This window comes from Naegleria gruberi (genome assembly GCF_000004985.1).
Source record: "Naegleria gruberi genomic scaffold NAEGRscaffold_38, whole genome shotgun sequence".
Taxonomy (NCBI): domain Eukaryota; phylum Heterolobosea; class Eutetramitea; order Acrasida; family Naegleriidae; genus Naegleria; species Naegleria gruberi.
Window position 1 is genome coordinate 67,161 of NW_003163289.1, and position 25,810 is coordinate 92,970.

A 25,810-nucleotide genomic window follows, 5' to 3' on the forward strand; every position below is an offset into this window, starting at 1 on the left:
TAAAATTAATATAGTCAAAAGGAGGTTTCTGTTCTCAATTCCACATCAGCCATTTACTTGAAGTTCCTGTTCAATGATAGCCTAAAAATCAAAAAGCGGCAAAAAGGCGCTTAAAAAAGTGGTTTGAAAATTGTTCTTAGTAGTTTAGGTAAATTAACCACGGGTTTATTAGTAGAGGATAATTCATATCAAGTTAAATCATTGGCTAATTGAGGAATGTCCCATACATTGACGACAAACACCACATTTGCATCCACAAACTCCTTTGCTAAAAGGTTCGTTACATTGAAGATGTAAGATTTTCTTATCTTTTTCGGCAATCAAATCCTTCCAATTATTAGTAACAATTTGTTGTTCCTTTTCATTCTTGTCAATAAGATCCTTAAGGTACTTCACTTCATCTTCAAGGTGCTTCACAAATTCAGTAAGATTGCTGATTTCTCCTTTGTGATCCTTTTTCAAAGATATCATTTCACCTCGGAGGGTCTTAATTTCTTCTTGATGCTTCTTTTCTGTCTTCTCTGTTTGATCCTGTTGCTTCTTTGCCATTAACTTCATTTCACCTTGAAGTGTCTTAATTTCTTCTTGATACTTCTTTGCCATTAACTTCATTTCATCTTGGAGTGTCTTCATTTCTTCTTGATGCTTCTTTGCCATTAACTTCATTTCACCTTGAAGTGTCTTAATTTCTTCTTGATACTTCTTTGCCATTAACTTCATTTCACCTTGGAGTGTCTTCATTTCTTCTTGATGCTTCTTTTCTGTCTTCTCTGTTTGATCCTGTTGCTGCTTTGCCATTAACTTCATTTCACCTTGAAGTGTCTTCATTTCTTCTTGATATCTGTTCCTCTCCTTAATGTTGTCAATTCTAAATTGATCAAGAAGACTGATGAAAACCTCCATATTTGCTTGAGAGTTATGATGAGCGTTTGGTATGGTAGCTTGAAAAACACTTGCTAACTCTTCCTTTGTCTCATTAGTAACATTGGTGCTTTCATTACTAGGGGTAGTTTCTAACTCTTCCTTTGTTTCCATAGCATCATTAGTACTATCATTAATAGGAGTTGGGGAAGTTGCTACCTCTTCCTTTGTTTCTTTTGTAGGTTCACCGTTGTTAGTGTTCATAAAGTTTGCTGGTAATGAATTTTGGTGTTGTTGCACAATTTGAAGGAGACAATTGAACAATTTTTTCCAACTTTGCTCTTTGAAGTAGAGAAATGTGTGAGCAGACTTCAGGTTGGTTTCTAAATATTCCAAAGCAGCCTTCTCAATTTGACTATTGGTAATACCATTGTGAGAGGACGTAAACTTCCCAGTAATGGAGGATGACTAGTAAGGCTACTTTGTGGTTAGTTTCGGAATATAAAACTTCTTTCAAAGCCTTACTTAATTCCTTTGCAGAAGAAAAATCAAACTCTAACTCTTGAGTGATTCCTAACAACCTATGAATGATACTGAATACAATCTTACGAGTGTTACTATTATCATATAACTTGTTGATACAAGTCGAAAGCATAGCGGTGTTTTCAGTTGTGAGTTTCATCTGGATTCGTTAAGGATTGATTTTGAGCTGTTTTTTTTGTTTTGTTATTGCGTTTCAAATCAAGGCTGGAAGAACAGAACATGCTGCATTTTACAATGAATGGTAAAATTGGTGATTCTATTGAACAAACGTTTTAATTCATCAAAATAATAACATCTTTCGATGATACAAGACTCCCAAGTTTGCTCTCGGTTAACGAAATTCTTGAAATTGTATGCTTCTCCTATGGTTGGATATCAATTAGCTATTCCTCTTGAGATTTAGCAATTAGATCAAGATGAACTATTTGAAATGTAAGGAAGATGAATTATTTTGACTTCAAGGAAGGAGAATTGAATATTCGTAACGAACGCAACCTATCCAATGAAAGAGGAACCTCTTAATATAACCAAACTTTCTAATATATTTACAAAATATATGTGATTTACATGACTACATAAAGTACAATGATTAAAACGAGGATGAGCACCTAAGATAGAAGTCATCCCAAACCGATTTACCACTAGATTCCACACTTGTTGAAGTTTCTGCTTCCTTGATATGAACAATCTTTTCCTCTTGCTCCTTAATGGTTTTCTTGGCTAAATCAACCATGTCTGGGAATAATTTAGTAAAGATGTGATTTTAGTTATTAACTTCATATCTCATCAGTGCCAATTTCTTCTTTTCTTCACTCAACCATTATCCTAGATTAGTTTTCCTATCAAAATCAAATGTTTGACACAAATGTAAAAGGTCTCTTGAATGCATCACACGCTGTCCTAGCATACTTCCATAGATTGAATCATTTTCCAAAAAGGAATCCTTTTAATATCGAATCAATATTCCACAATGGATTCCAACTCTCCTTATGAAAATTACTATTACCCATACAAGTTGGTGTGTTAGTTTAAATCTTCCATTTGGGTGTAATCATTTCAATTCCAATCATCAATATTATTATTTGATTTCCAATCATCAATGGAATAATAATTATAAACAAAATCTCTTATATGGATCATACGGAAGTAAAATGCCACTCAAATATTGTTTTCCAAACAAAGGACAACATTCAATGTTCCATAGGATTTTTCTTGATTAATTGTAATTCCTTCTTTAATTATTAAAATAACATGCAGTAGCCACGTTCATTCTCTATTTTTTTTCTATTTCATTTTAAATATTAAATATCTGACATCCATGATATAAAAAGCAAGGATTTGACAAGGAAGGAATAGTGGAACTTGTGACGTTCCTTATTTTCTTTATGTTCCAATACATTTCATGTCTTTCCAGAATTTACAGTTAAATGTTCTTCCTCTCCTTTATGTGAGTGTCCTCCATTACTATTCGAAGATCCGTGTGAATGTTCAGAGAAAACGACCAAAACACGAAAAATCTGTAAGAATTGTGCTCGATTTTGTAAATTTTTCATTCTTGCCACCAACTTTGATCGATTTTTAATTTTAAATTCAGAGCAAGAATGGGACCACACGGTTCTTAATGGTTATCATCTAATCACATGATATGAATGGATATGAATTCAGTATTAACACTAACAATAGATGAATCGTTATAATGATGTTATTTACACATAAACAGCTGTCAAACCGAATGTTGTGATCATCATGATGACTAGGTGATGATTCATCAATGAGCTTCTTTGATCCATCTTCATCTACCTCATTGCGATCATCAGCTTCTTCCTCTGCTGGTTCTTGGATCTTAGTGCCTTATTTCAAAGGGAAAACACCAACACAAAGGAACGCTCAATACGTTTGAAAATATATCAAAAATTAGGAAATAAATTCCTTATCAAACAAGGAGTGATGGCTATGAAGTTGAATGCAGAGTTGATGAGGAAGATTTAATGGTGGATTGAGAGCTTGGTTCTGATCCTCGGAATCAGATCATGAGGAGCAATTCATAATGGATCAACAAGAAGAGGGTGCAAATCTTAACAGATCGACATCAGTTGGTGAGTTGTTTGATGATATTGGAGGTTTTGATCGAGCTTTTGAAACATTCCTAATTTTCATGCTTATACTGATGAAAGTCTAAACAAGCCTGTTCATTACAAGAAGGAAATGGACCAAAGCGCTGGAACTAATCGAACAGCATGTACGTATTACTTTAATGTATCATTCAACTGTATCAGCGTTTACACTCAAAGGATAAGATTGTTCTTGGTATTGTGATATGGAGAAAACTCTCCACTCACCAATAACATTGTTCAACTCGTATAACGGAATTCATTTAGGTATGTTTTTTGTTTGTTTAAAACAAGTAATTCATCAGTATAGTTTTGCTGTCATTGTCAAGGTCCTTGAAAAGCAAGATAAGTTGTACATTCATGTGAGGCCAGTTAGGAATGGTGTGACAGCCACTCCATTTCTCCTAGTGAAGTACTTGGTCCTGCTGTGCTTGTCAAGGATATCAATGAAAAGCTTATGCTAGACCCTTTCTTAAATGTCATGCAATGCCATTGTACAGCGATGAAAACGACCTTCCCATTATAGAGATTGACAAAATTTAAAAAAATGGTTGCCAAATTATTCTCCACAAAATTCATCAAAAACTTAAAGACAAACGGAAATGGTGATGAAGGGAAGGGGTTTAAAAGCTGGGTAAAGTTGAATCTCAATTAATTTCAGTTCAGAAAGGTAATTTGTGAAAACTATTTACTATTATTGGTTGTGCCTCCATTAAATATTTCAATATCCTTCTTAGTTTGGAATTTAAAGTTCTTAAATGGATTGTCTGCAGCCTCTTCCTCATTTTCTTGACCAGTCTTTTCCTCTTCTTCATCTTGGTCCTCTGGCATTTTATATTGATTAAAATAGGAGGTATCCAGTTTGGATTGCAATTTAGGAATGATTGGAGGAACTTCATTTCTAATAAGAGCCCAACTGATATCCTTAAAGAATGCATGGGTTTTGATATCTGAAATACCATGCTGAGCTCCCAATCTTTTATCTTTATCTGTTATCAGTAATTGTGTCATCAAGTCTTTGGCCTGTTTACTCACAGGATATGCTGTTTTAGATGGAAAAGTGACTGGATTATTCAAAATATTAAAGAATGTTTCTCTCTGGGTTGACCCCTTAAATGGTGTAAAACCAAATAGCATCTATTTCAATACAGAATTAGAAAAAATTTCTCCTCTAAACATACCTCATATAATAGAATACCCAATGTCCAAAAATCAACACAAGAATTATGCTTTTTGCCTGACAAAATTTCTGGAGAGAGATATTCCTCTATTCCAAAGATTAGGCATTCTAAAGTTAAAACTGAAACTTACCGGTACCAATAAATGAATCAAATTCCTGTATCTGTTTCAATTCGACAATACTTTGTTTCTGGGAGGAAAAGAAGGACTTTACAAGAGTTGGTGTAACTTGTTGAACTGATTGTTTTGATAAATCAAAATCGGTCAATCGAATATGACCAGAATGGTGAAGAAGTAAATTTTCTGGTTTGAGATCTCTATAAAGAAATCCCTTCATATGCAAATATTCCAATGCCAATACAACTTCAGCTGCATAAAATCGAACTGTTGGTTCAGGCAAACATTTGTTTGGCTGCTTTTTCAAAACTCTATCAAAGATTATTAGATAATTCTCTTAACAACTTACTTGAAAAACTCTCCTCCTGCACAATATTCCAAAATGAAATATAAATTCTCTTTTGTTTGGAAAGAACAAAATAGTGTTGTAATAAAAGGGTGGTCAACCGTTGCTAATATTTCTCTCTCTAAAAATCATTAAATCATCATGCCAACATAAAGACATACCTGTCAAGACTCGTTTCACTTTGTTTCTACTTATCATTTCCTCCTTGTTCAGTATTTTCATTGCAAAATAAAGATCTGTTCCTTTCAGTAACACTAAATAAACTCTTCCAACATCACCTTTTCCAATTAACTTTAATTTTTGAAAATCATCAACACCCAATTTAGAATAATCAATCTTTGGACGGCCACAAGCAACTGGTAATTGTTGTGGATTCTTTGGTGGAGGTAATACACCAATTCTATTTCTTGTCTCTTCGGGAAGTGTACTCTTCAACTTTTCATCTTTTGTATTTTCCAATCTATCCAATTCGATCTGTTGTGTGCTCATCTGTTCAGCCATTATTTCCTCGAATGACTTTCCACTATTAGATGTATAAAGGTGATTGGATGATACTGGCAGTGGTGTGCCAGTGCCCAATGCATTTGACGAGGAAGATGATGGAATCATTTTTTACTGTTGAATCTTGTTAATAAAAATACTTTTTTTAATAGATATTTATACCATATTCGTCACGTGATGAGCGCCAATGGTCATATTCTTTTATAAATTTAATATTAATGCATATGAATCAGATTGCTGCTTTAAATTAGTATTATCTCGATTGTAAATTTAAATATTAATCAATATTAAAAAAATGAGCCAAGATGTAGAGAAAATGAACTCCTCGAAAACATCATCGGAAGATACCAATATTCAACAAGAAATCGAAAGTCTTATGATGAGTAGAAATAGAATCGAATTACCATCGGTAGTTACTATTGAATCTATTTCTTCTTCGACTTTGAAAATATTAAATTTAATTTTTATTGATGAAGAGTCGAAACAATTCAAGACAAAATATATTTTAATGTTAAAATCTAATTATAATGAATTTATTAATTATTTTGTTCAACAAATTCAACAATCAAAGTATGTAGAATATACTAAAGTTTTTAATATTAATATTTGTTTAGATCCACTCCTCAAGATATTGTATTCGGAATATGTATGCTAGGAATTATTTGTTATATTCTATCTATTGAATCTATTAGTTGTGGAAGTGATAGTGAATCTATCAATAATACCTTGTTGGAAATCAAGAAGAGTACTGATATTCACTTCTTCACTCTTGTACTTTCACAAATACAACAACTTCAAGCTAAAAACCACTTTCTTTTGGTTTATCATCAATTGTTAAGCTTGCTCATTGATAATGATCGCACAAAAAGATTCGCACTCGATCAAACAACAATCCAATATGCCTATCAATTCATCATCAAGGATTGTCAAAAGTTTATTACAAGTGTGGATAATATTCAAAACATTTTCATGGTACTAGATGTATTTGATGTTATATCTGAACTTGCTCAGCTCGATTGTAGCAGCAACGGAATTATTAATTATGTTGTTATGGCCATGCAAAATGGCTTTAGAGATGTAATAGATATAATTGTTGGTTGGTTCTTGGATCGTAACACAATTTACAAACAAAAGATTAGAATAGGAGAGTCTTTGGAAAAAATCCCTTCTGCACTTTGGGAAGGTAAACACTTGGATTTTACTGGTAATCTTATCCAAAGATTTGTAAATGACATGTCATCATTAAGTGATGAAAGACAGTATCAAACATTTGTTATTTGCTTGAGATATCTAGTTTCATCTCTTAGTACTACTACATTTTATTCAATTCTAAATAGAAACAAGACTATTATTTCAGCATTATTAGACAATCTATTTGTTACATCTTTGTCTAAATTTACTGACAAGAAGAAACAAGTTTGGAAGTCTATTTCTGACTGTGTATTAGTGTTCTCTCAAAAAGTAGTATCACACAGAAAGTCTGGTGATAATAGTTCATCTACTAAAACTATGGAATCAGAAGTTGTGGAAAAAGCAATGTCATATATTGGAAACCTTTTATTACTCACTCCTCATGAAGAAATCATTCCTGAATATTTTACATTCATTCAAACAATTGTTAAAGAGCATGAAGCATTCCTTTCAAAGCCAGTTATCAAAAAGTTTGTTTTGGACTTGTCCAAGTTTGCTGCTGCTCTCACAAATATTGATATATTTGTCTATTTAGAGTTGGCCAAAATATTTGACATTATTTTCAACAAATTTTTCAAAGCTAATTGTTTGGAGATTTTGAAATGGGTTGGGGAAGCGAACTTTGACAGACTCTTTATTTTTGGAATGATTGGTTATTCTATTGATAAAGGTAACTCGAGCTTATACAAAGAGTTGCTTGATAACGGTAATTGGATAAATGATATGGTAAAACAAGACGAAATGACTTTTATTGAAATGATCAAGAAATTAAGAGCACTTTTCCCTAAATTTAAACAAGATCTAGATGTGGACAATGTTCTCAAATTATTAGTCACTATTCTAAATGAATACATGGCTTCGAGAGATATTCAAAAGGAGATTTTGTTATGGCTTCATCTTATTTATTCATTCGAAGAAAAAAGTCCAACTGAAGTAGTGCTTGATACTTTGCATTCTATCTTAGAAAGTGATTGCTCTGTTGAAAACAAACTCACTGTGTTAAAGATTGTGGTAGAATGTCTAAGCAAGATTGATACAGACAAGTACAGCATGTACGGAACAACTCAACTTTTAAATTGTTTCTATAAGTGTTTAGAGAGTGGAAATGACCAAATATTCAATGAAGCAGTTGAAAGCATCAAAAGATGTGGTCATATATTAGTTGATGAATCTGCATCATCAGAATTCAAGTGGTTCAGATACTACTCATCACCTTTATTTGAAGAACTTCCTGATATCTCAACTTTGAATTATCATTTCGAAAAGCTTATTAGTTCTTTCGATAAGGTTTCTCAAGATCCTTTTATTTATAAGAGTGTTCCATTTGCCGTTTTGTATTGTGTTGTGAATAGACTTAAAACTCCATTCGGTGGTGCTATGGCAACATTTGAAGGGTTTGAAAAATTATTACAATCATTCCCAGAGAATGAAAATTTGCACTATTTTATTAGTGAACTCCAAAGACACGTTAATGCAATCTCTCTTGGTGTACATAACAATTTATTTAATGCGCAAATACTTTCTTTCTTTACAGGCAACCAAAAAGTTTGTAACGACTGGTTCAACAGGCTCCAATCCCAAATGTCTGGAAGAATTATCCACAATGGATTAAAGTCACTCATTACGGAAAAGGAAAGACCTGAAAGAATTGAGTCATTATTGATTGCCATCTGTACCACATTATGTGAAGAGTATTGTGATAGCGAGGTTTTGAATGGCGTTTTGTCTGTAATGGAAACAGAATTCTCCAAGATACCATCATTCATTCAACTTGCAAAGGCATTTATGGAAGAAAGTCAAGGAAGATTTGAGCAAGCTCTCCAACATTACCAAAGTGTCACTAGCTTCTTTGATGAGAAGAACAAACTTAAAATTAACGATAGAATTTTATTGTGCCAATTCTATCTTAAAACCTCAGATAACTTTGATATTTTAAAGCTTGCCAATGGTTTAGATTTTACACCAGTTATGAACAAGTACATAGAATCAAATAGAAAATCTAAAGATGTTGATACAGTTGTTAAACACTCTAACAGACATGAAGAACTTATTGTTAGCAAGTCAGAAGACTCAAACAGTCGTTTCAAAGAATATTGTATTAGAAGATACCTCCACCAAAATGTTATTCCATTCGTTTCTAAAATGATTCCTATTCAAAACTTGAATAAGGTAAAGATCTCTCCTAAGAATGGAATCATAGTCAGAGTGGATCAAAATGAAATTGATTCACCACTCATTCAAGATCATTTAACCTGCCTAAATATACAAACAGCACATAATATCATTGATAACTTGGGTGTTAAGGATGAAAAGTCGGTTTTAAAGATTGATGAGTTATATGCTATTGATCATAAGGAGGCTATTCTCAAGCTTTCTTCACAAATTACTATTGGAAATAAGGAGCTAACACAAAACATGCCCTTCAAACTTTATACTTGGATTGATCAAAATCAAAAACTTTTGGATAGCGAAACAATAACCAAGATTGGTAAAAACTTAGGTGCTGAATTGTCAGAAACTCCATCTATTCCATCTGTTCTCAAGGCTATTGTAACAGTTTCTGAGAATTCTGTATCCCTATCACAAGACCATCTTCATATTGCTCTTGATTATCTCGAAAAATATGATACAGAAAATAAGAATAGACTGCAAATTTACAAGAATATACTCCAATATCAGAACAATCTCAGCAGACTTGAAGTCATCAAAATTGTTGCTAAACTCCTTGATGATCTTGAACATTTTGATGAAAATGAATTTAGCCAATTTGTTGAAGATATTGACTATAGAATTTGGATTCCTCTCATTCCTCAAATTTTCAGCTTGTTTGGAGAATACTATCCTTACATCAAGTCTGTTATTCTCAAGTTAGGGAAGCACAGACTTCAAAGTATTATTTATCCATCTGTTGTTAGGTACCTTGAGCACGCAAAAAATGGTACTGATATAATTGCTGAACTTAGAAAAATTAATCCAGAGATGGTGAACAGCGTTGTTTCCTTTGTTTTAGAGTGTAAGAGGATGACTCACACATGGTTCGATTTATGGTTACAAACCTTAACTGGTTGCAGAAAGTATCTTACCAAGACTGGTATAAAGAGCCAAAAATTTCAAATATTGCTCGAACAGACATACAACGTTACCATGAACGCTGAGCCAGAAAGCAAGGTAGAACAAATGTTCCAAATTCAATATCAGTCCATTCTTAACATGATTTATCATAGTTTATTGGAATTAAGTTATCGTACTGGTGAAATTACTGATGATGAAATTGATATCACCAAACAAAAATTATTAGATTTGACTCACCAAATATCAAGAAGCTCCATCTTTAGAGAATTCAATGCTGAGGATGTAGTTCCAAAGCTTCTCAACTATGAAGTTCTGAAGAATATTCCAATTCCAGGCTTGCACTTGCACGGTACCTCTAATGAAGATAGTTTGGTCACTATTGAGTCAATTAGTAGTAAGGTTAAAGTATTAGGATCAAAGACCAAACCAAAGAAAATTGTTTTTATGGGCAATAACGGCAAATACTTTAAATTCTTACTTAAAGGTAAAGAAGATCTCAGACTTGATCAACGTATGCAACAATTTATCGGTATTACCAATATGATTTTCAAGTATAGTGACAATCCACATTTGAGAAACAGAGCCTATGATGTTACACCACTTGGTAAAAATTGTGGTTTGATTGAGTGGATAGATAATACGCAAACTATCTTTAGTCTTTACAAGAAGAAAGACAGTATCTACAAGCCAATGGATCACTACTACAAGTGCTTGTTACCAATTATCAAATCTGAAAATATTACTAAGCAGCCTTACCCAACTTCAGTTTTAAAGAAGGTTTACGCTAAATGTAAATCCACCATTGATAAGGAAGAAGGAATTAATAGTGTAGATACTTTACAAAGACACATTCTCTTTAATCCTGCTCAAACCTCCATTAATAGCAGCTTTGAATCACAAAGAAACTTTGTATTGTCTACAGCTTGTATGTCTACAATTGGTTATCTTGTTGGTTTGGGTGACAGACACTTGGATAATATTTTGATGGACTCTTACACCAACGAAGTTATTCACATCGATTACCAAATTTGTTTTAATCAAGGATCAAACCTTCCTGTTCCAGAAATTGTTCCTTTCCGTTTGACTCCTTGCATTGCAATGGCTATTGGAGATGGTGTAATGAGAACAAAATTCTCTAGTGTTTGTGAAAAGACACTTTCTTCTCTTCATAAGGAAAAGAATTTGCTTTTGAAATTATTGATGACCTTTATTAGTGATCCACTTATTGACCAAACTTCTGATCAACAACTCTATTCCATCTTTGACAAGCAATTGGACTCTCTATTCTTGGAACAAGTCATTGAAAAGAAGGAAAGTATTTGTGATGAATTCAAGGCTACTGCAGAAGGTATTGCTTCTCTTGATATACTTGATGAAGTACCATCATCAGATCAAACTCAAATCGAAGAATATTGTCTCATTCTTGATAATAAGAAAAAGTTACAACAAGAGCTTGAACACTTAAGTGTTAGCTCCTTTGAAAACATTCCAATGTTGAAAGAAAAGTTAGAACAGGAACACTCAAGAATTTCTGGTGAAAAGTCTAATTTGAACACTTTGTTAGAAGATCAATTGAAGAAATTCAGCGACGAATCACATGCTCACTTCAACTTGTTCAATACTTTGAAATCTAGAGAATTTAACAATAACCATCTTGCTATTTCCATTTCTAAACCAGAACCTCTTTTACGTCATGTTCTTCCTTATCTTTCCATTGACTTTACTGATTACAAGTTGAGAGAAGCTGCCATAGAAGAGAAGCAAATGAAACTCAGAAATATCAATTTAGATCTCACTAACTCCCTAAGAGAAATTCAACTTATTTACAAGAGTTATACTGACATGGAATACATTAGTCATGATATCAAATATGTAATTTCCAACGTATTGCATCGTTTACTGATCTGTAAAGATGCAAGCCAATTTGATTCAATTATCAGGTCTATCTCTGAACCAGAGCAAGAGCTTGTTGAAATTATTAGAGAAGTTGATGACGAACTCGAAAAGATGAACAGGGATTTGGTTTATCTTGAAAATAAGCAAGTCAACCATCCACCTATGACTCAATATGGTCAACAAACTGTAGATTGTTCTTTATTATTGAACCAACTTATTGTTGAAGTTGTTGAAAGCTCAAACACTATGCAACCTTCTGAACCACAAGTCTATGATCTTTGTGATTGGTGTGGTTTTAGAAATCTCCTTAAAATTGAAGGATGTATCACTTTCTGTTACGACAGTATTCCAACCATTCAACAACTTACTCCAACAAAGGATCAATTAGCACTCCTCTCAACTGGTATTAGCAACATTACCAATGCTGTTAGACAATTTTTGGACAACTTAATGTTTGTTATTATTCCAGAGTTTATTACAGCACTTTCCCAATCTGATGCTGTTCGTCAACTTTTGGCTTCTGTTACTACACTTTTCCAAACTGCTGATATGAGCCCACAACAAAAAATGTTGGCCTATCAACTCAATATTAGCAACAAAGGATCTAGTGCTAATGTCTTGTGTTTAGCATTTGATTCACAATTCTCCCAACTAGAAATTCCATTCAAAGAATTGAGTTTAATTCCAGGTGTTTCTGATTTAATCATTGCCACCAAGTTGGATACTCTTAATGATATTTTTGTTGAATTGTTGAACTATAATCCATCTTACAACCAATCTCTGTTCAACATCCTCAATATTATGAAGGATCACATCGACACCTTTGTTGAAAAGATTACAGTCCCTACCTTGACTCAAACATTGCAACAATGGAATATCTATGACCCTTATGTTACCAATACCTTTAATAGCAACGAAGTTCTTGTGCACACTATTCAAAAGCTTTATGCAAACTTTGAAGAATTCGGTAATAATATGGTTCAAAAGCTATGTGCACCAAGAACAAAGGAATGTTTCATTCGTTTGCAACATTTGATTTGGAACAATCAATTTAGTGGTCAATTGAGCATCAAGAATAAGGATATTGTACACTGGAAGGAATTAATGCTAGAAAAGCTTGAAAAGTCTATCAAGCAATATGCCACCACAAAGGACGAACTCTACCAAGATTTGGTTGATTTGCAAAACTTAGAAAGCACCAAGTATCTTGCAATTTGCAAACCTCTCCTCAATGAGTCACAATTCAATGGCCTCCTTACAAATATTGCTTCCAGAAATATGAACTATGATATTATGCTCAAGACTATTCATAGCGAAATCCTATTGGCTAAGTCAATTCTTACTGTAGAAAAGAAAGATAGACAACTTCCATTTGATACTAGCGATATGGAATCAATCTATGGTAGTGAATGTTATGGTGTAATTAAGCGCTTATTGAGCACACATGAAAAGGAAATTCAATATAACAAGGAATACACAGATTTGACAAACCAAAAGGAAAGATATGATGAACTTCAAAATGATATTGCTGTTTTAGTTGAAAAGTTGAAGGAACCTGAACTCGTCAACGTTCAATCTAACCAAATGAATTATTCAGATCTTGTCAGATCCAAATTCATTGCCCCATACAAGCAATTAGCTAAGACAATTTCCTCCTACATGAATATGATTTCTCAATTGATTAGTGTATTGCAATCTATGATCGAACTGAGTAGCTTCCACAAAGTCTTTAGACAATACTTGCAAATGATTGAAGCCAAACTTACAAATCATTATGAAGTTGTGAATCAATACTTTATAGATTGTAATGATTCGCTTGAGTTTAAGAAAGACTCAACTGACTCTTTATTCCATTATCAACATCATGCTCGTCTCACGACAAGAACAAGAGAGCTTAAGAATTCTGTTGATGAAATGTTTGACTATACCATTGAACAAATCAATGAAATTTCTAAACAAATCGAAGAACAATCATATATTGAAAGTGTTCATGATGATTTACTTCCTCCTCAACAAAAGAATACTAACAATAATTATGATGGTAATTTCATTGTCAATCTAGTTGGAAAGAGACTTAATGAAGCTGACTCAGAGGAAAAGGTCAAGGCCATCATTTCCAAGCAAATCGATTTGGCAAGCAGTGAGGAAAACCTCTCAAAGATGTATAAGGGTTGGATTCCATGGTTGTAAACTAATCTTTCAATTTATAAAAGTTCATCTATTTTACAATCTTTCACTGTAAATTCTTTACCGTGAGGACTTTTGTCTGTATTTCTGGAAACATTTAATTTGAGTTCTAATGGGATATGTTTCGAGGTCAAACTTCCCAATGCAACACTCATCATGTGGTCTCTTGTATAATTTCGTATCACTACAAAATCCCACTCTGCTGAATTATCTTGTCCATCCACAAATATCTTAATTTTATCTTGCTTATTTTCGAAATGCTCACTTGGAAGCGAAATTTGATCCATTCTTTCACAATTAATACACTCCTCTAACACTGTACTTGGCTTATTAAATCTGAATTCAATTCTTGTTAATTCTCCAAAACTCAGACCCATTCCTAATGCTTTTATGAATGATTCCTTCAAAGTCCAATGTATGAAAAATCTCTCCATTGTTTCCTTTTTAATAGTTTCGTCTGTACAAACATCAAGTTGTTTCAGTAATAGTTCAAAATTATTATTATTTTCTTGAGAGGTATGCAGAGGATATAATATTGTATTCCACTCCCTATCAGTAAAACATGATCTCATCAAATCATAAAACTCAGTCAATGCCAAATTCCACTTATCATCAAGCTTGGTATCTCTCACATGAACTTCTTCAATATCCAATCCTAACACTTTTTCATTATCCTTTCCATGATAATAACCAAACAAAACCCACTGTCCCGAATGAGAAATATTAAAATCAATAGAAGATGATTCATTTCTAATTTTCTTAAGATATGGCTTTCCGTATTTACATTGTTCGATATTTAATAAATTTGTAATATCCTTTTTTAAATAGTATCGACACAAGGCTTTTCCGATAAGTGATCGGTAACGATCCAAAACCTGATAAAACCTTCCGATCTTTATTTGCTCCTGATGATTTAAATATTCATCGGAGAGGTGTTTGAATTGTTTGTCCAAGGCTTCTTGTTGTTCCTTCACGTTGAAGAGAAATAATTTCAAAGCAAAACTTTGATTCATTTTTTTAATAAAATTAAATTCATTAATTATTGAATATTACTAAATATTAAAGTATACTATTTAATTTCATATTAAAAGAGTAGATGGTTGTATAAAAGAGGAAAATTAAAATATCTTTTCAAAAACAATAGAAAAAAAAATGGGACAAGAACAAACAAAGCCAACATCATCGGAGCCTTCAACTCCATCAACTCCTTCATCAATTAATATTCCCTATACATCGTTTTCTGTTCCTAAAATTCAGGGAGCTTCATCTAGTGCCTTGAGAAAACTTTCAATCTTGGGAACACCAACAAAATCCTCAACAACACCAACAGGTGATCAAAAAACACAAAAAACCGGAGATGATGATATTATAGCTGTGGTGACTCTTGATGGACAGGGAGAAGCAAAAGTGGATGAAACATTTCCAGATGGAATTAATGATGTAATTGATAGTAGAAATAATAATGAAAAGGATGATTTATTAAGAGAATTAAAACAATTGGCAGAATTTTATCCTTTGATACGATCAAAAGTGGAACAAAAATCGTCAACTTTATCTAGTATTTTGAAATTTAATGCAAAGGATTATTTTTCTACATCTAATAATAATCCAAATGTATTTACTGATCCATCACTTAAAGAATTAGATTGTATAGATGCTAAACCTCTAGTGGATATTTGTGCAGAGTTCCAAACAAATGCTATGCATCAAAGTAAGTGTTTAAAATAGTAGTGGAAGAATGTAACATTCTGGTTTATTATAGATCGAGCTGTGGCCTTCAGACAAGAGGAAGTTTTAAAGTTATTGACAGCCACCTGTATAAAATCTAACAATACACACAAATTATTGGAAAGGAAGAATGCTGAATTGCAGAATGTTGCATCAGAATTAAGAGATGGTATGTTCACTTTGATTTCACATTTTAACAATTGATTTTAGCTGAAAGATTGAATAGATATGTGGAACAAACAAGAAAATATGTAGATTTAATAATTTTACAAGTTCAAGAATTGGAATCTCTGCTTCCTCATTCAGTAAGAGCATCAATAGATACACCTCTCTTTGAAAAATGTAATAGTGAACCTTTATTCTCTGAACCAACAGAACAAAACAATGCAATTGAAAAATAAATTAAATAATTTAATACTACAAGTTGACATATTTTACAATTGAGAATTCTTAATGTTTCTTCTTTCCAAGATTGAAAGCAAGAAAACTATTCACTGTTGGATCACCAAATATACAACCTAAAGTTCCATCCTCTTCTTCTAAAGGTTCATATTTTTCTTTATCAGTTGTTCGTTCATCAGCAGGTTTCAAATGTCTCATCCAAAAAGCTCTGTCATACGCTTTCAATAAATAGTATTCATATCTGTGATTGATTTGGAAATCTGGATCCACCTCAAATAATCCCTTAGCAAATAAATCTAGTTCCTTATGTGTCTTGAACAGCACACTCTTCTTTTTGAGATACTTGCTTGTTTCATTATTTTCACTAAAGAACTTTTGTTTGAAAGCATCATCCAATTCAAATTCCATTTCTCCACAACCGTCTTCTCTCAAAGTTTTAACATAGTTTGCAAGAGGAAGAGGGAATGAATTTAATGAATCTGATAATCCCAAATTTTGTAAAATTTCATCTATGAATTGTTGGCAATTACCAGTCTAAAGATGCATGTCAGAAATTATGATTGTCTAAATACTTACACCACCCTCTGGTTCTCCCTTTTGTTGTTTATAGAAAACACCAGTATTCCACTTCACAATAGTTTCGGCAAGTTTATCTCTTACGAAATCCAATTCATCCAAACTAGCAATACTTTCAATATCAGCACAAACTAGGGCATAATTACCAGTAACAGTACGTGGAATACATAATGATGAATTATTCCATTCAATCTAATAAAATAATTATGACTTGAAATTCCCAATAACTATAAACATACCTTCCAACATCCAACAGATAAAGCAATATGGAAAAATCCAAATGGTGCCTTTCTCTTTTCCATATCTACAAATGGTGAAATCATCTTTTTCAAATTCTTTTCCAATGAATTTTTGCTAGTTTCAGCAACAATAAGTTTGATTCTAATTTTGTTATTATCGAGCTCAGTATAAGGATTTTGGAAAGGTAATCCAGAATCCGTCAATTCACTAGTATCATCTTCGTCATCGTCATCAAATTCGTGATCATTTTCTCCGTTAGCACCACTACTTCTACGAGGTCTACTACTACTAGCACTGGCACTAGCATTACCTTCAACAGAAAGTTCTGAACCACCAATAGGTGAAGCAGAAGCTTGTGAACTATATTTCATTGTTGCTCTTTGAATACCAGTTGGTTTAATCATCTTTAAATCTTTAATTGACCTTTGCAGTTCCTTTGCCTTTTCAAAATTTGTATGTAAATAAATTTCCTTTAATCGATTCTTATCAGATAATATTGTTGCAAATTTATCAAGACTTTCTCCTTGTAATTTATCTCCGTAGAGAGTTTGTAATTTTTGAATAACGACCTTCTTTCCACTATCTTCATCAGCCTGATTAAAAGTATTTAAATCATTATTGGTAGTGTTGGTACTTGGTCGACTCGGATTTATTCCCATCTTGTGTTGTTGTTGATATTGTTATTATTATTATTTGTTGATTGTTGATTATTATATAATTAATTATGATGTTATTGTACAAATGGTGATGAAATACAAAAAACACCAATTCCGTATTATTATTGCTGTTGTTATTAATACTACTACAAAAAATTTAAGTAATGATGATGATGGTGTTGGTGTTGGTGAAAAAACAAAAACTCTTCAAGTTGTTTCTTTTCCAAGTTGTTGAAATTTTTTCTAAAAATTCATCTTTCCAACTTTGAGAATCTCAAAAATAGCAAAATGAAAAAAACATGAATTTTCAGAACAATGAACAGAGTTTATCAATTTACTAGAGAACTATTGGGGAGAGATGTATAATCTTTCCAGAATTGAAAATGGAATACTTGTTTTATTGTTTGCCATTTGATTTGATGCAAATATCATACCCAGAGTAGAGAACATTACCCATGGCACAAATCTTTTTCAATTTACAAGGTTTGTCAAAATGACATACATTTTTTGGATAACCAGCTCCAAATCTGAGAGCAAACTTGTCCCATTGCTCCTTAACTGGATTCAATTGATTGAAAATTAAGCCGTTAATTGAGGCAGGAGATAGATCAGTAAGGCCATATCCATTAATAAAATCATATTCCATTGACCAAGTAATTTTACCATCGAGATTGGCTTTAGTCAAGTTTGCAACAAAGGTAAAGATATTTTCGAGTTGGAAAGTTTGCTTATTGTACTGAACAAGTCTGAATGAAGGATTATGTTCTTCCCATTGAGTGACAGCAGGTGTTACGTAGGCAACTCCAGTTGGCTTGGTTGAGGTAGCAACATCTTTGAAAACCTTGAGGTGATCATTGTGAGTGTGACCATAGAATTGACCAACAAGAATGGAGCTATATCTTTCAACAATTTTTGACATGCCCAAATTGAATTCTCCAGTACTTTCCTCCAATGAGCTACTTGTAGAAATTCCTGGTGGAATGTGACCGAGGATAACAACCTTTTCATTGGCAGCTTGAGCAGCAGCCAAAGTAGTATTAAGCCATGCAAGTTGTTGACCTGGATCTTTATCAGTTGTGGAAAGGAGCCAGAAATTGAGAGGATTACAAAATTGAGTATTAATAACAACAGCTCTAAATCCAGGTTCCAACAAGACTGTATAATAACCCATTTCTTTGAAGGAATTGAGGGCTGCAGGTCCATCTGGGAATGAATTAAAACTGAATTGGAATGCATCACCAACAGGATGTAAATACCAAGCATTCTTTGATGGATCCAATGGTGTTAAATTAATCGGTGCCATGTCATGATTGCCCATTGATGGAATAATTCTATTTTGGAATTTAGATCCAGAAAGTCCTGATCTAAGAGCATTAGCAACCAACAATCCATAATTCAAATTATATTCCTGATTGTAATTCCAATCATCATGAGCCAAATTATCACTATTACAATAAAATTACAATAAGAGTTATATCAATAATTATTAATAAATATACGAATTATCATTTCAATATATCAAAAACAACAATATTAGCAACTACTAACCCTCCATAAAACACAAAACTAGCCTCCAATGGATAAGTCTTTATAAAATCCAAAGCACTCATAAAAGTTTCCAATGGAATATCACACGGACCATAACTTCCAAATCTTCCAGCCTTTGTAGAATTACCAGGCGATGATTTTCTACAACAAATCAACTCTCCACACTCAACACTAGATCCCTGTGAATAATCAGAGTCTAAATGTGGATCCGTCACATGCCAAAAGAATCCACTATTTGATGAAGAACCACTATTGATTTTAATTATTGGTGAAGCTGATTGAACATTTTCCAACAAGAAAATCATGAAAATAACCAACAACAAGTAAATTGAACCACTAATAACAATCCTATTCATGTTGTTGATCATCAATTGTTTTTTTTGTAATGATGATTATGTTGATGACTTATCGCACATGCAACAGAATCACTTTGTTCTGAATGGATATTTGATGTTGTTGAAGAATCATCACATCTAAGAATCAATAATTTCTCAATATAATATAATTAATTTGATAAAAAACGATGAACATATATTGAGAAGTTGGAACAAGATGATCAATTAGAAAAAAATAACAAACTGTTAGCTGTTGTTGTTGTTGGCATTGGTGAATAGGAAAGAAGAAGAATAGAAAATGAAATTAGTGTTGTGTTCCGATTTACATTTGGAATTTAAATTGGCTCGTGTGCCACCACTGTGTCCGAGTAGTAATAATTGTGGAGAGGGAAAGATAATTGCCTTGTTGGGTGATATTGGCAAGCCTGGATTACCCACTAAGAGTTATGAAAACTTTATTGAACAATGTGTTCAGGAGTACAAGTTTGATAAGGTGTTGATAATTATTGGAAATCATGAATATTATGGAGGGTTAGTAGTAGTTTAATATTTGAAATGGGTCAAGTGATAAATGAAATTAGTGAATATTTTGAGAGAAAGAAGGAAATTAAGGAAATTGTAAATAGTTATCCATCTGAAAAGGTATATTTATTGGATAGAGATAGTTTATTAATTGAGGAACAAGATAAAAAGATTAGAATTTTAGGATGCACCCTGTGGTCTAATGTTCCTTCGAGATATGAAAGAGACATTTCAAGTGCTATTAATGATTATAAGGTTATTAATATTAAGGATGGTGATAAAGCACCTCGAGTTCTCACAGTTGAAGATACCAATAGATTCCACAAGGAAGATGTGGAATGGATAAAATCTCAGTTGGAAATGACTAAGGAGAACAATGAAATAGCTGTAGTATTGACACATCATGCTCCCCTCACACAAGGGACATCTCATCCAAAGCATGATTCATCCATTTATAGCTATGCCTTTTCAACTCATTTGGAATCAATAATTAAGGAAAATCCTCAAATTAGGGTTTGGGGATATGGACATTCACATTACACTAATTCAATTCAATGTCATCTAACACAGGTAGTTAGTAATCAACTTGGATATCGTGTAGAGTTGGATAATGTGAATGGATTTGATCCGGATTTTTCCATAGATATCTAAAGGTCATTGTGATCAACCATTTATTGAAGTTGGAATACTGTATTGATGGACTTTGGCCTAGACCATTTCACTCCGCTGGTAAAATCTTTTTGATTTGTTTTTCAATCAATTTAATTATTGAATCCTTGATTACAACATTTGAATTAGAAATGTTTTGGAGTGTGGTTATATCCAATCATTTCTGGAATGCACAATAATTCGTGGCATTACAAAATGGCAACGTTGCGAACAGTTAAATTCACAAAGTTAGTGGAGAGATCAACACCCAAAAAAAAATGGAAGAAACAGTTCTAATCAATGGCAATAGAAAGGCCAACTCTTTATCCACTCCGTTTGCAAAGGGAAAATGTGTCTTCTTCACCTTTTCAGCTGTTGGAGTCTTGTTGTGTGTCATTAGTTCTTTGGTGTTAAATTCGATCATTTTCAACATGTTGAACGGATCAAATTCTCATCAAGTAATTTCCTATAATTCTACAGAGTTTCCTTCCCTGACTGTCCAACATGTAGCTTCTGAATTAATCAAAAAGGGACAACCTGTTGGTACTTGTTCTTATGATCTTGGTAAAGTTTGTCCAATTGAGTTGCGCAGAGTACTTGACTCTATTTTACAAACCTTGAAGACAACCCAATCCAATTCTGAATTGATTTCACATGTTAGCGATGTTTCCATGTCATTATCAATTTTGATTCAACACATCAAACAAGGAAATTCTCAAAAGATTATTTTCAATGGAATTGTTTCAAACTTTCCAATAGTTTACTATTCTATTGAATCGGTTGACATTTTACAAGCAATTGGAGAGAAACCATTGGAAGTCAACGAAAGTTTCAAACTGATGGGTGCTAAAATTATTTACTACGAAGCAGATGATGATGAAGCAACCTCTAGAAGTGTTGTAACATTTGTTAGATCTAGTCCAACAAATGAGGGAACATTCCTTCATCAATTTAAAACAGTTCTCCTTACAATCAATCAAAATCAGTTGAAATCTACCATTAATGTTGATAATTCAACTGTTGGATTCAATATTGACTCAAATTTGAAGGTTGATGATGAATTTAATGTGAAATATTTCAGTATTGGAATGACTGACAGTGATTCACCAGTAATTACACTTTATTTCAACTCTGTTTCAAAAGGATGCCAAGCATCTGTCATCTCTGTACAAAATAACAAGTTAAATACACTCAATTCTTTACAACAAGGTCCTACAAATGTTGGTTGTAATACTGGTTTGAAGAGTTTCACCTACGATTCGAATACCATTTTGATTTTATCTGCATTTTCATTGGCTGCCATTACTGTTAACTCACAAAGTGGTGCTCTCACAACAAAATCTCTCAGATTTAGTTACACTTCTTATAGAGGTTTAGAATTTCAACGTAAAATTAGTATTAACTTTATTGGAAATGATATGAAACCTAAAAAGGGACAAGTAAGGTCTTCCAAATTCTTTATCATCTATTCCAATGAAGCAAATGGTTTCAGTCAAGTCATGCCAATAACATTTAACGGAAATGAGTTCGACACTGCAAGAATTATTCCATTCTCCAAATCAATGAAGAATATTCAAGGCACATACTTTGATACCTCAAATATCAATTTAATTTTCCAACAAGATGATGAATACAAGTCCATGAAAGTCACCTTCACCAATGAAAAGGAACAATCAAGTGGAAATACCTATTTAATTGAAACTCCAATTGAGGGAATTGAATTATCTTTGAAATCTATTTCACCATTGGATTGGTTAATTAGAGCACCACCAACCAGTTTATCAGACAACTTTATTATCTCTTTACTTGTCGATCCAAATAGTTTAGATTTCCAATTAGGTCAAATGTCTTCATTGAGTACAGTTAATTTTATTGGATTAGCTCTTCAAGATGCCAAGTCAGGAGATAAATTGCATATTATGAGTGAGGGATTGACACCATTAGGAACCTTTGATAATGATCAACTCATTCCAGGAATGGAATATTATGTTTCGGGTTCAAATGGTATTTCTCTTGAACCTTCCTCTTCTAGTGAATTAAAGGTTGGAAAGGCAATTTCATCCAGTCAATTAATCATTTACAAACGCTCTTAGTAATAATAACAAAATAAACAATTCAAATTCAAGCAAGAATTTCAATATTGTAAAATATTAAAAAATCAAAAAAAATGCAAACACAGCGATCATCACTCACCAACTCGTCATCATCGGCGATTGATCATCATGATGGAAATTCTCGTAGTACTACCACGGAAAAAAATCAATGTATGGAAGAGTTAAAAGTTGTTGATATCTATGATTATACTTTTATAAAGTGGACAAAGAAGAATCCACAAGTAGAGAAGGATAAATCTGTTCCTGAAAGATTGAAAAGATTGGAAAATAATTATCTTACGCACGGAATGAAGAGAACAGTGGAGGCAGCTATTGCTGTTAATATACATGGTCATCCTCATATTATGTTATTGAGGATAGGAAATAGTCAAAAAGGTTTTCATAAATTGCCTGGAGGAAGATGTAGAAGAGATGAAACTGAAGAAGAATGTTTGAAGAGAAAATTAACTAAAAGACTTGCACCAGAAGATCCGAACGAAATAATGCCAGAATGGATAGTTCATGGAGTTGTTTCTGTTTGGTATAGACCTAATTTTGAAAATTCATTTGTATGTTATTGTAATAATTTGAAATTAAATCCCAATTTTCATTCACTTGTTATAGTATCCATATTTACCAGCCCACATAACAAAACCTAAAGAAAGAAAATTAATTTATCTAGTCACTATTCCAGAATGTAAGTCAATCATGAAAATTTATCGAAAAATTAACTAATTCTCAATGTTAATAGGTACCATAGCATACCCAAGAAATTACGATTTTATTCCAATGCCATTCTTTGATCTTTATGAAAACTCTAAGAAATTTGGATCTATCATTAGTAGTTTGCCTCAAGTAATAAGCAAATTTGAGTTTAATTACATCTATAAAGAGAAATAATTTATTACACACTTAGTACTTTTTCTTTCCAAAGAGATTGGAAATGTAGAATTTTGTTCCTTCTTCATCTTCAGGTGGCACTTGTGTATCATCTTCTTTGTAAATCTTAATTGACTTATCGGCACAACCTGTAATTAATCTCGATCCACTTCTATCAAATTTACATGACAATACTGCTGATTCAGAATCAAGAGAACCAGCTTGAGGAATATTCTTAGTTCTACTAAAATGGTGACCGGTCTTCCAATCCCAGAAATCGAGGTGACCATTATCATCTGCACAAACCATTACACCATCACTATTTACATCCATAGAGTGAACAATAACATCCTCCTCATTACCCTCATAGGAGAGCATAAATTTACCTTCTGGACATTTCCATTTTCTTACACTATCTGGGGAAGCACTTGCAAATGTATATTCTGTTGGGTGAAGTGCAAGACTTCTTACTGATTTCTTGTGGTGTGTCAGTGTGGTACGAGTAGTTCCCTTCTTTAAATCCCACAATCTAATTGTTGCATCACTGGAACCAGTTATTATTTGTGGTTCATGTTCTTGCCCAAGAATTGAAGTTACTGTATTATTGTGTCCAGTTAAAAGGAATATTTCTCTAGTTGTTCTGATATCCCAGATACGGCAACTGCTGTCTCTTCCTCCTGTTGCCAAAATATCCAATGATGGGTGCAATGCACAGCTGTAAATACCACTCAAGTGACCTCTATATTGTCTAATACATTTGTTTGTTTCCAAATCCCAACATTTAACACTCTTATCTTCTCCTACAGAAAATAAATAAGGTGATCTTGCTGAAACAGCCAAACCTCTAACAGTAGATGCATGACCAGATAATGTTAATTTCAATTCACCTGATGCTAAATCAAATATTTTGATAGTTCTATCATTAGATCCTGTCACAAACCATTCATTACTAACATCCACAGCAAGAGTTCTAACCCAACCATGATGGCCAGTAATGACCTTGGTGAGCTTCCAGTTTGGATGCCACTGAGGTTTTTGTTCAATTTCTTTTCTTCTTCGTTTTTCTTGTAAAATTAATGACTTGGTAAGTTCGTCCTTTCCTTCAAGTGAATAATATGGATTATCAAAAGCAACAACTGCTGTTTGTGAATCCTCAACTCGTTGACTTTGATTCATAATTGTATTATTTAATGTACTAATTTGACGTTCATTACTATCGTCGTATAATTGGAGTGCCCTAGATGATGAATTATCGGATGTTGAATTATTAGAAACTTGTTCATGTTTTCTCTTGTTTAAAAGTGTTTGCTCCTTTTGAGGTTCCAAAGTCTTGATAACCTTGTTAATTTTCCTACTCAATAAATTATTTGATTGATGATCAGTCCTTTTAGAAGTACAGAAATTATACATTCTCATCCTAATTGACATTGGATCAACTGTAGGATATAAAGAATCCACTATCGATGAATCATAATTTCCAAATAATTTCTGTGCTTGCTCCGATCGAAGATTAATCCTAGCCTGGAGCGCCTTCAGTGTTCCTTCCTCTTTACCATCACGATCATTAATAGACATTTTTTAAATTTTTATTTTTGTATTATTTAATATTTTATAATTATTGAAGGTGCAGAGAAAGTTTGTTGTTCACTACATATTCTTCTTCAAATAGGAAAAGTAACAAGAGCAAACAAGGAGAGTAAAATTCTCTACCGTTCACAAAGGCACTTTTGGGAATAAATTAAGTCGTGTTGAAGTTGTTGTTGTAGTGGATGTTGAATAGCAGCAGCAGTCATTTACTTGGATCTAGAGGAATTATTCTTGTTAGGAGAGGTTGAGGATGATGATTTCTTATTTTGGTTTGTGGATGATGGTCTTTGAATTGTTCTTGGAGTTGGTGGTGGATTTGGAGTATTAGTTGAAGTCGACGGTGGTTTTTTCTGTTGCTGTTGTCGTTGTTGTTTTAGCTTCTTTCTGAAGACTTCATCTGCGGAGAGGATTTGTTTTTTCCTAGCTTCTCTCTGCTCTAGATCCTTATTGGCAATGATAAAACTTTGTTTTAATCTTTCTTTCCGTATTGTTTTCTTGTCCTTCTTTTGTTTTATCTGTTGTTTGATGTGATTCTATTGTTTCAATAAATTATTTGTGAATAAGCAAAACTATGAAATCAAAGTATCAAATA

At 32.9% G+C, this 25,810-nt stretch overlaps 10 protein-coding genes across 10 annotated transcripts; 5 read left to right on the plus strand and 5 right to left on the minus strand.

Annotated features, from left to right (window-relative positions):
- Positions 1–198: 198 nt before the first annotated feature.
- NAEGRDRAFT_70058 (uncharacterized protein) lies at positions 199–1,125 on the minus strand (the record flags this gene model as incomplete). The annotated part of the gene is made up of 1 exon (XM_002674722.1): positions 199–1,125. The coding sequence occupies one exon, from the start codon at positions 1,123–1,125 to the stop codon at positions 199–201; it is 927 nt and encodes a 308-aa protein (XP_002674768.1).
- Positions 1,126–4,194: 3,069 nt separating this feature from the next.
- On the minus strand, positions 4,195–5,767 carry NAEGRDRAFT_80518 (Serine/threonine protein kinase). Its single transcript, XM_002674723.1, has 5 exons — positions 5,319–5,767; positions 5,161–5,278; positions 4,827–5,122; positions 4,697–4,782; positions 4,195–4,652 (listed from the first exon to the last, which is right to left on the minus strand). Exons 1-5 carry the CDS (start codon positions 5,764–5,766, stop codon positions 4,200–4,202), a joined length of 1,401 nt encoding a protein of 466 aa, XP_002674769.1. The 5' UTR covers position 5,767; the 3' UTR covers positions 4,195–4,199.
- A 186-nt stretch (positions 5,768–5,953) lies between these two features.
- NAEGRDRAFT_80519 (PI-3-kinase) lies at positions 5,954–14,044 on the plus strand (the record flags this gene model as incomplete). Its single annotated transcript, XM_002674648.1, has 2 exons — positions 5,954–6,228; positions 6,273–14,044. 2 exons carry the CDS (start codon positions 5,954–5,956, stop codon positions 14,005–14,007), a joined length of 8,010 nt encoding a protein of 2,669 aa, XP_002674694.1. The 3' UTR covers positions 14,008–14,044.
- Positions 14,045–15,156: 1,112 nt separating this feature from the next.
- NAEGRDRAFT_70061 (uncharacterized protein) lies at positions 15,157–16,133 on the plus strand (the record flags this gene model as incomplete). Its single annotated transcript, XM_002674649.1, has 3 exons — positions 15,157–15,715; positions 15,767–15,901; positions 15,943–16,133. The coding sequence occupies 3 exons, from the start codon at positions 15,157–15,159 to the stop codon at positions 16,131–16,133; spliced, it is 885 nt and encodes a 294-aa protein (XP_002674695.1).
- On the minus strand, positions 16,125–17,838 carry NAEGRDRAFT_58658 (uncharacterized protein). Its single transcript, XM_002674724.1, has 3 exons — positions 16,950–17,838; positions 16,711–16,902; positions 16,125–16,668 (listed from the first exon to the last, which is right to left on the minus strand). The coding sequence occupies exons 1-3, from the start codon at positions 17,607–17,609 to the stop codon at positions 16,183–16,185; spliced, it is 1,338 nt and encodes a 445-aa protein (XP_002674770.1). The 5' UTR covers positions 17,610–17,838; the 3' UTR covers positions 16,125–16,182.
- Positions 17,839–17,985: 147 nt separating this feature from the next.
- NAEGRDRAFT_58659 (metallophosphoesterase domain-containing protein) lies at positions 17,986–19,527 on the minus strand. Its single transcript, XM_002674725.1, has 2 exons — positions 19,155–19,527; positions 17,986–19,051 (listed from the first exon to the last, which is right to left on the minus strand). The coding sequence occupies exons 1-2, from the start codon at positions 19,520–19,522 to the stop codon at positions 18,004–18,006; spliced, it is 1,416 nt and encodes a 471-aa protein (XP_002674771.1). The 5' UTR covers positions 19,523–19,527; the 3' UTR covers positions 17,986–18,003.
- Positions 19,528–20,044: 517 nt separating this feature from the next.
- NAEGRDRAFT_70063 (uncharacterized protein) lies at positions 20,045–20,662 on the plus strand (the record flags this gene model as incomplete). The annotated part of the gene is made up of 1 exon (XM_002674650.1): positions 20,045–20,662. The coding sequence occupies one exon, from the start codon at positions 20,045–20,047 to the stop codon at positions 20,660–20,662; it is 618 nt and encodes a 205-aa protein (XP_002674696.1).
- A 275-nt stretch (positions 20,663–20,937) lies between these two features.
- NAEGRDRAFT_80521 (uncharacterized protein) lies at positions 20,938–22,789 on the plus strand (the record flags this gene model as incomplete). The annotated part of the gene is made up of 1 exon (XM_002674651.1): positions 20,938–22,789. The coding sequence occupies one exon, from the start codon at positions 20,938–20,940 to the stop codon at positions 22,750–22,752; it is 1,815 nt and encodes a 604-aa protein (XP_002674697.1). The 3' UTR covers positions 22,753–22,789.
- A 38-nt stretch (positions 22,790–22,827) lies between these two features.
- NAEGRDRAFT_80522 (nudix motif 21-like protein) lies at positions 22,828–23,660 on the plus strand. The gene is made up of 3 exons (XM_002674652.1): positions 22,828–23,321; positions 23,377–23,449; positions 23,504–23,660. The coding sequence occupies exons 1-3, from the start codon at positions 22,926–22,928 to the stop codon at positions 23,650–23,652; spliced, it is 618 nt and encodes a 205-aa protein (XP_002674698.1). The 5' UTR covers positions 22,828–22,925; the 3' UTR covers positions 23,653–23,660.
- Positions 23,661–23,664: 4 nt separating this feature from the next.
- On the minus strand, positions 23,665–25,206 carry NAEGRDRAFT_50726 (uncharacterized protein; the record flags this gene model as incomplete). The annotated part of the gene is made up of 1 exon (XM_002674726.1): positions 23,665–25,206. The coding sequence occupies one exon, from the start codon at positions 25,204–25,206 to the stop codon at positions 23,665–23,667; it is 1,542 nt and encodes a 513-aa protein (XP_002674772.1).
- Positions 25,207–25,810: the final 604 nt, after the last annotated feature.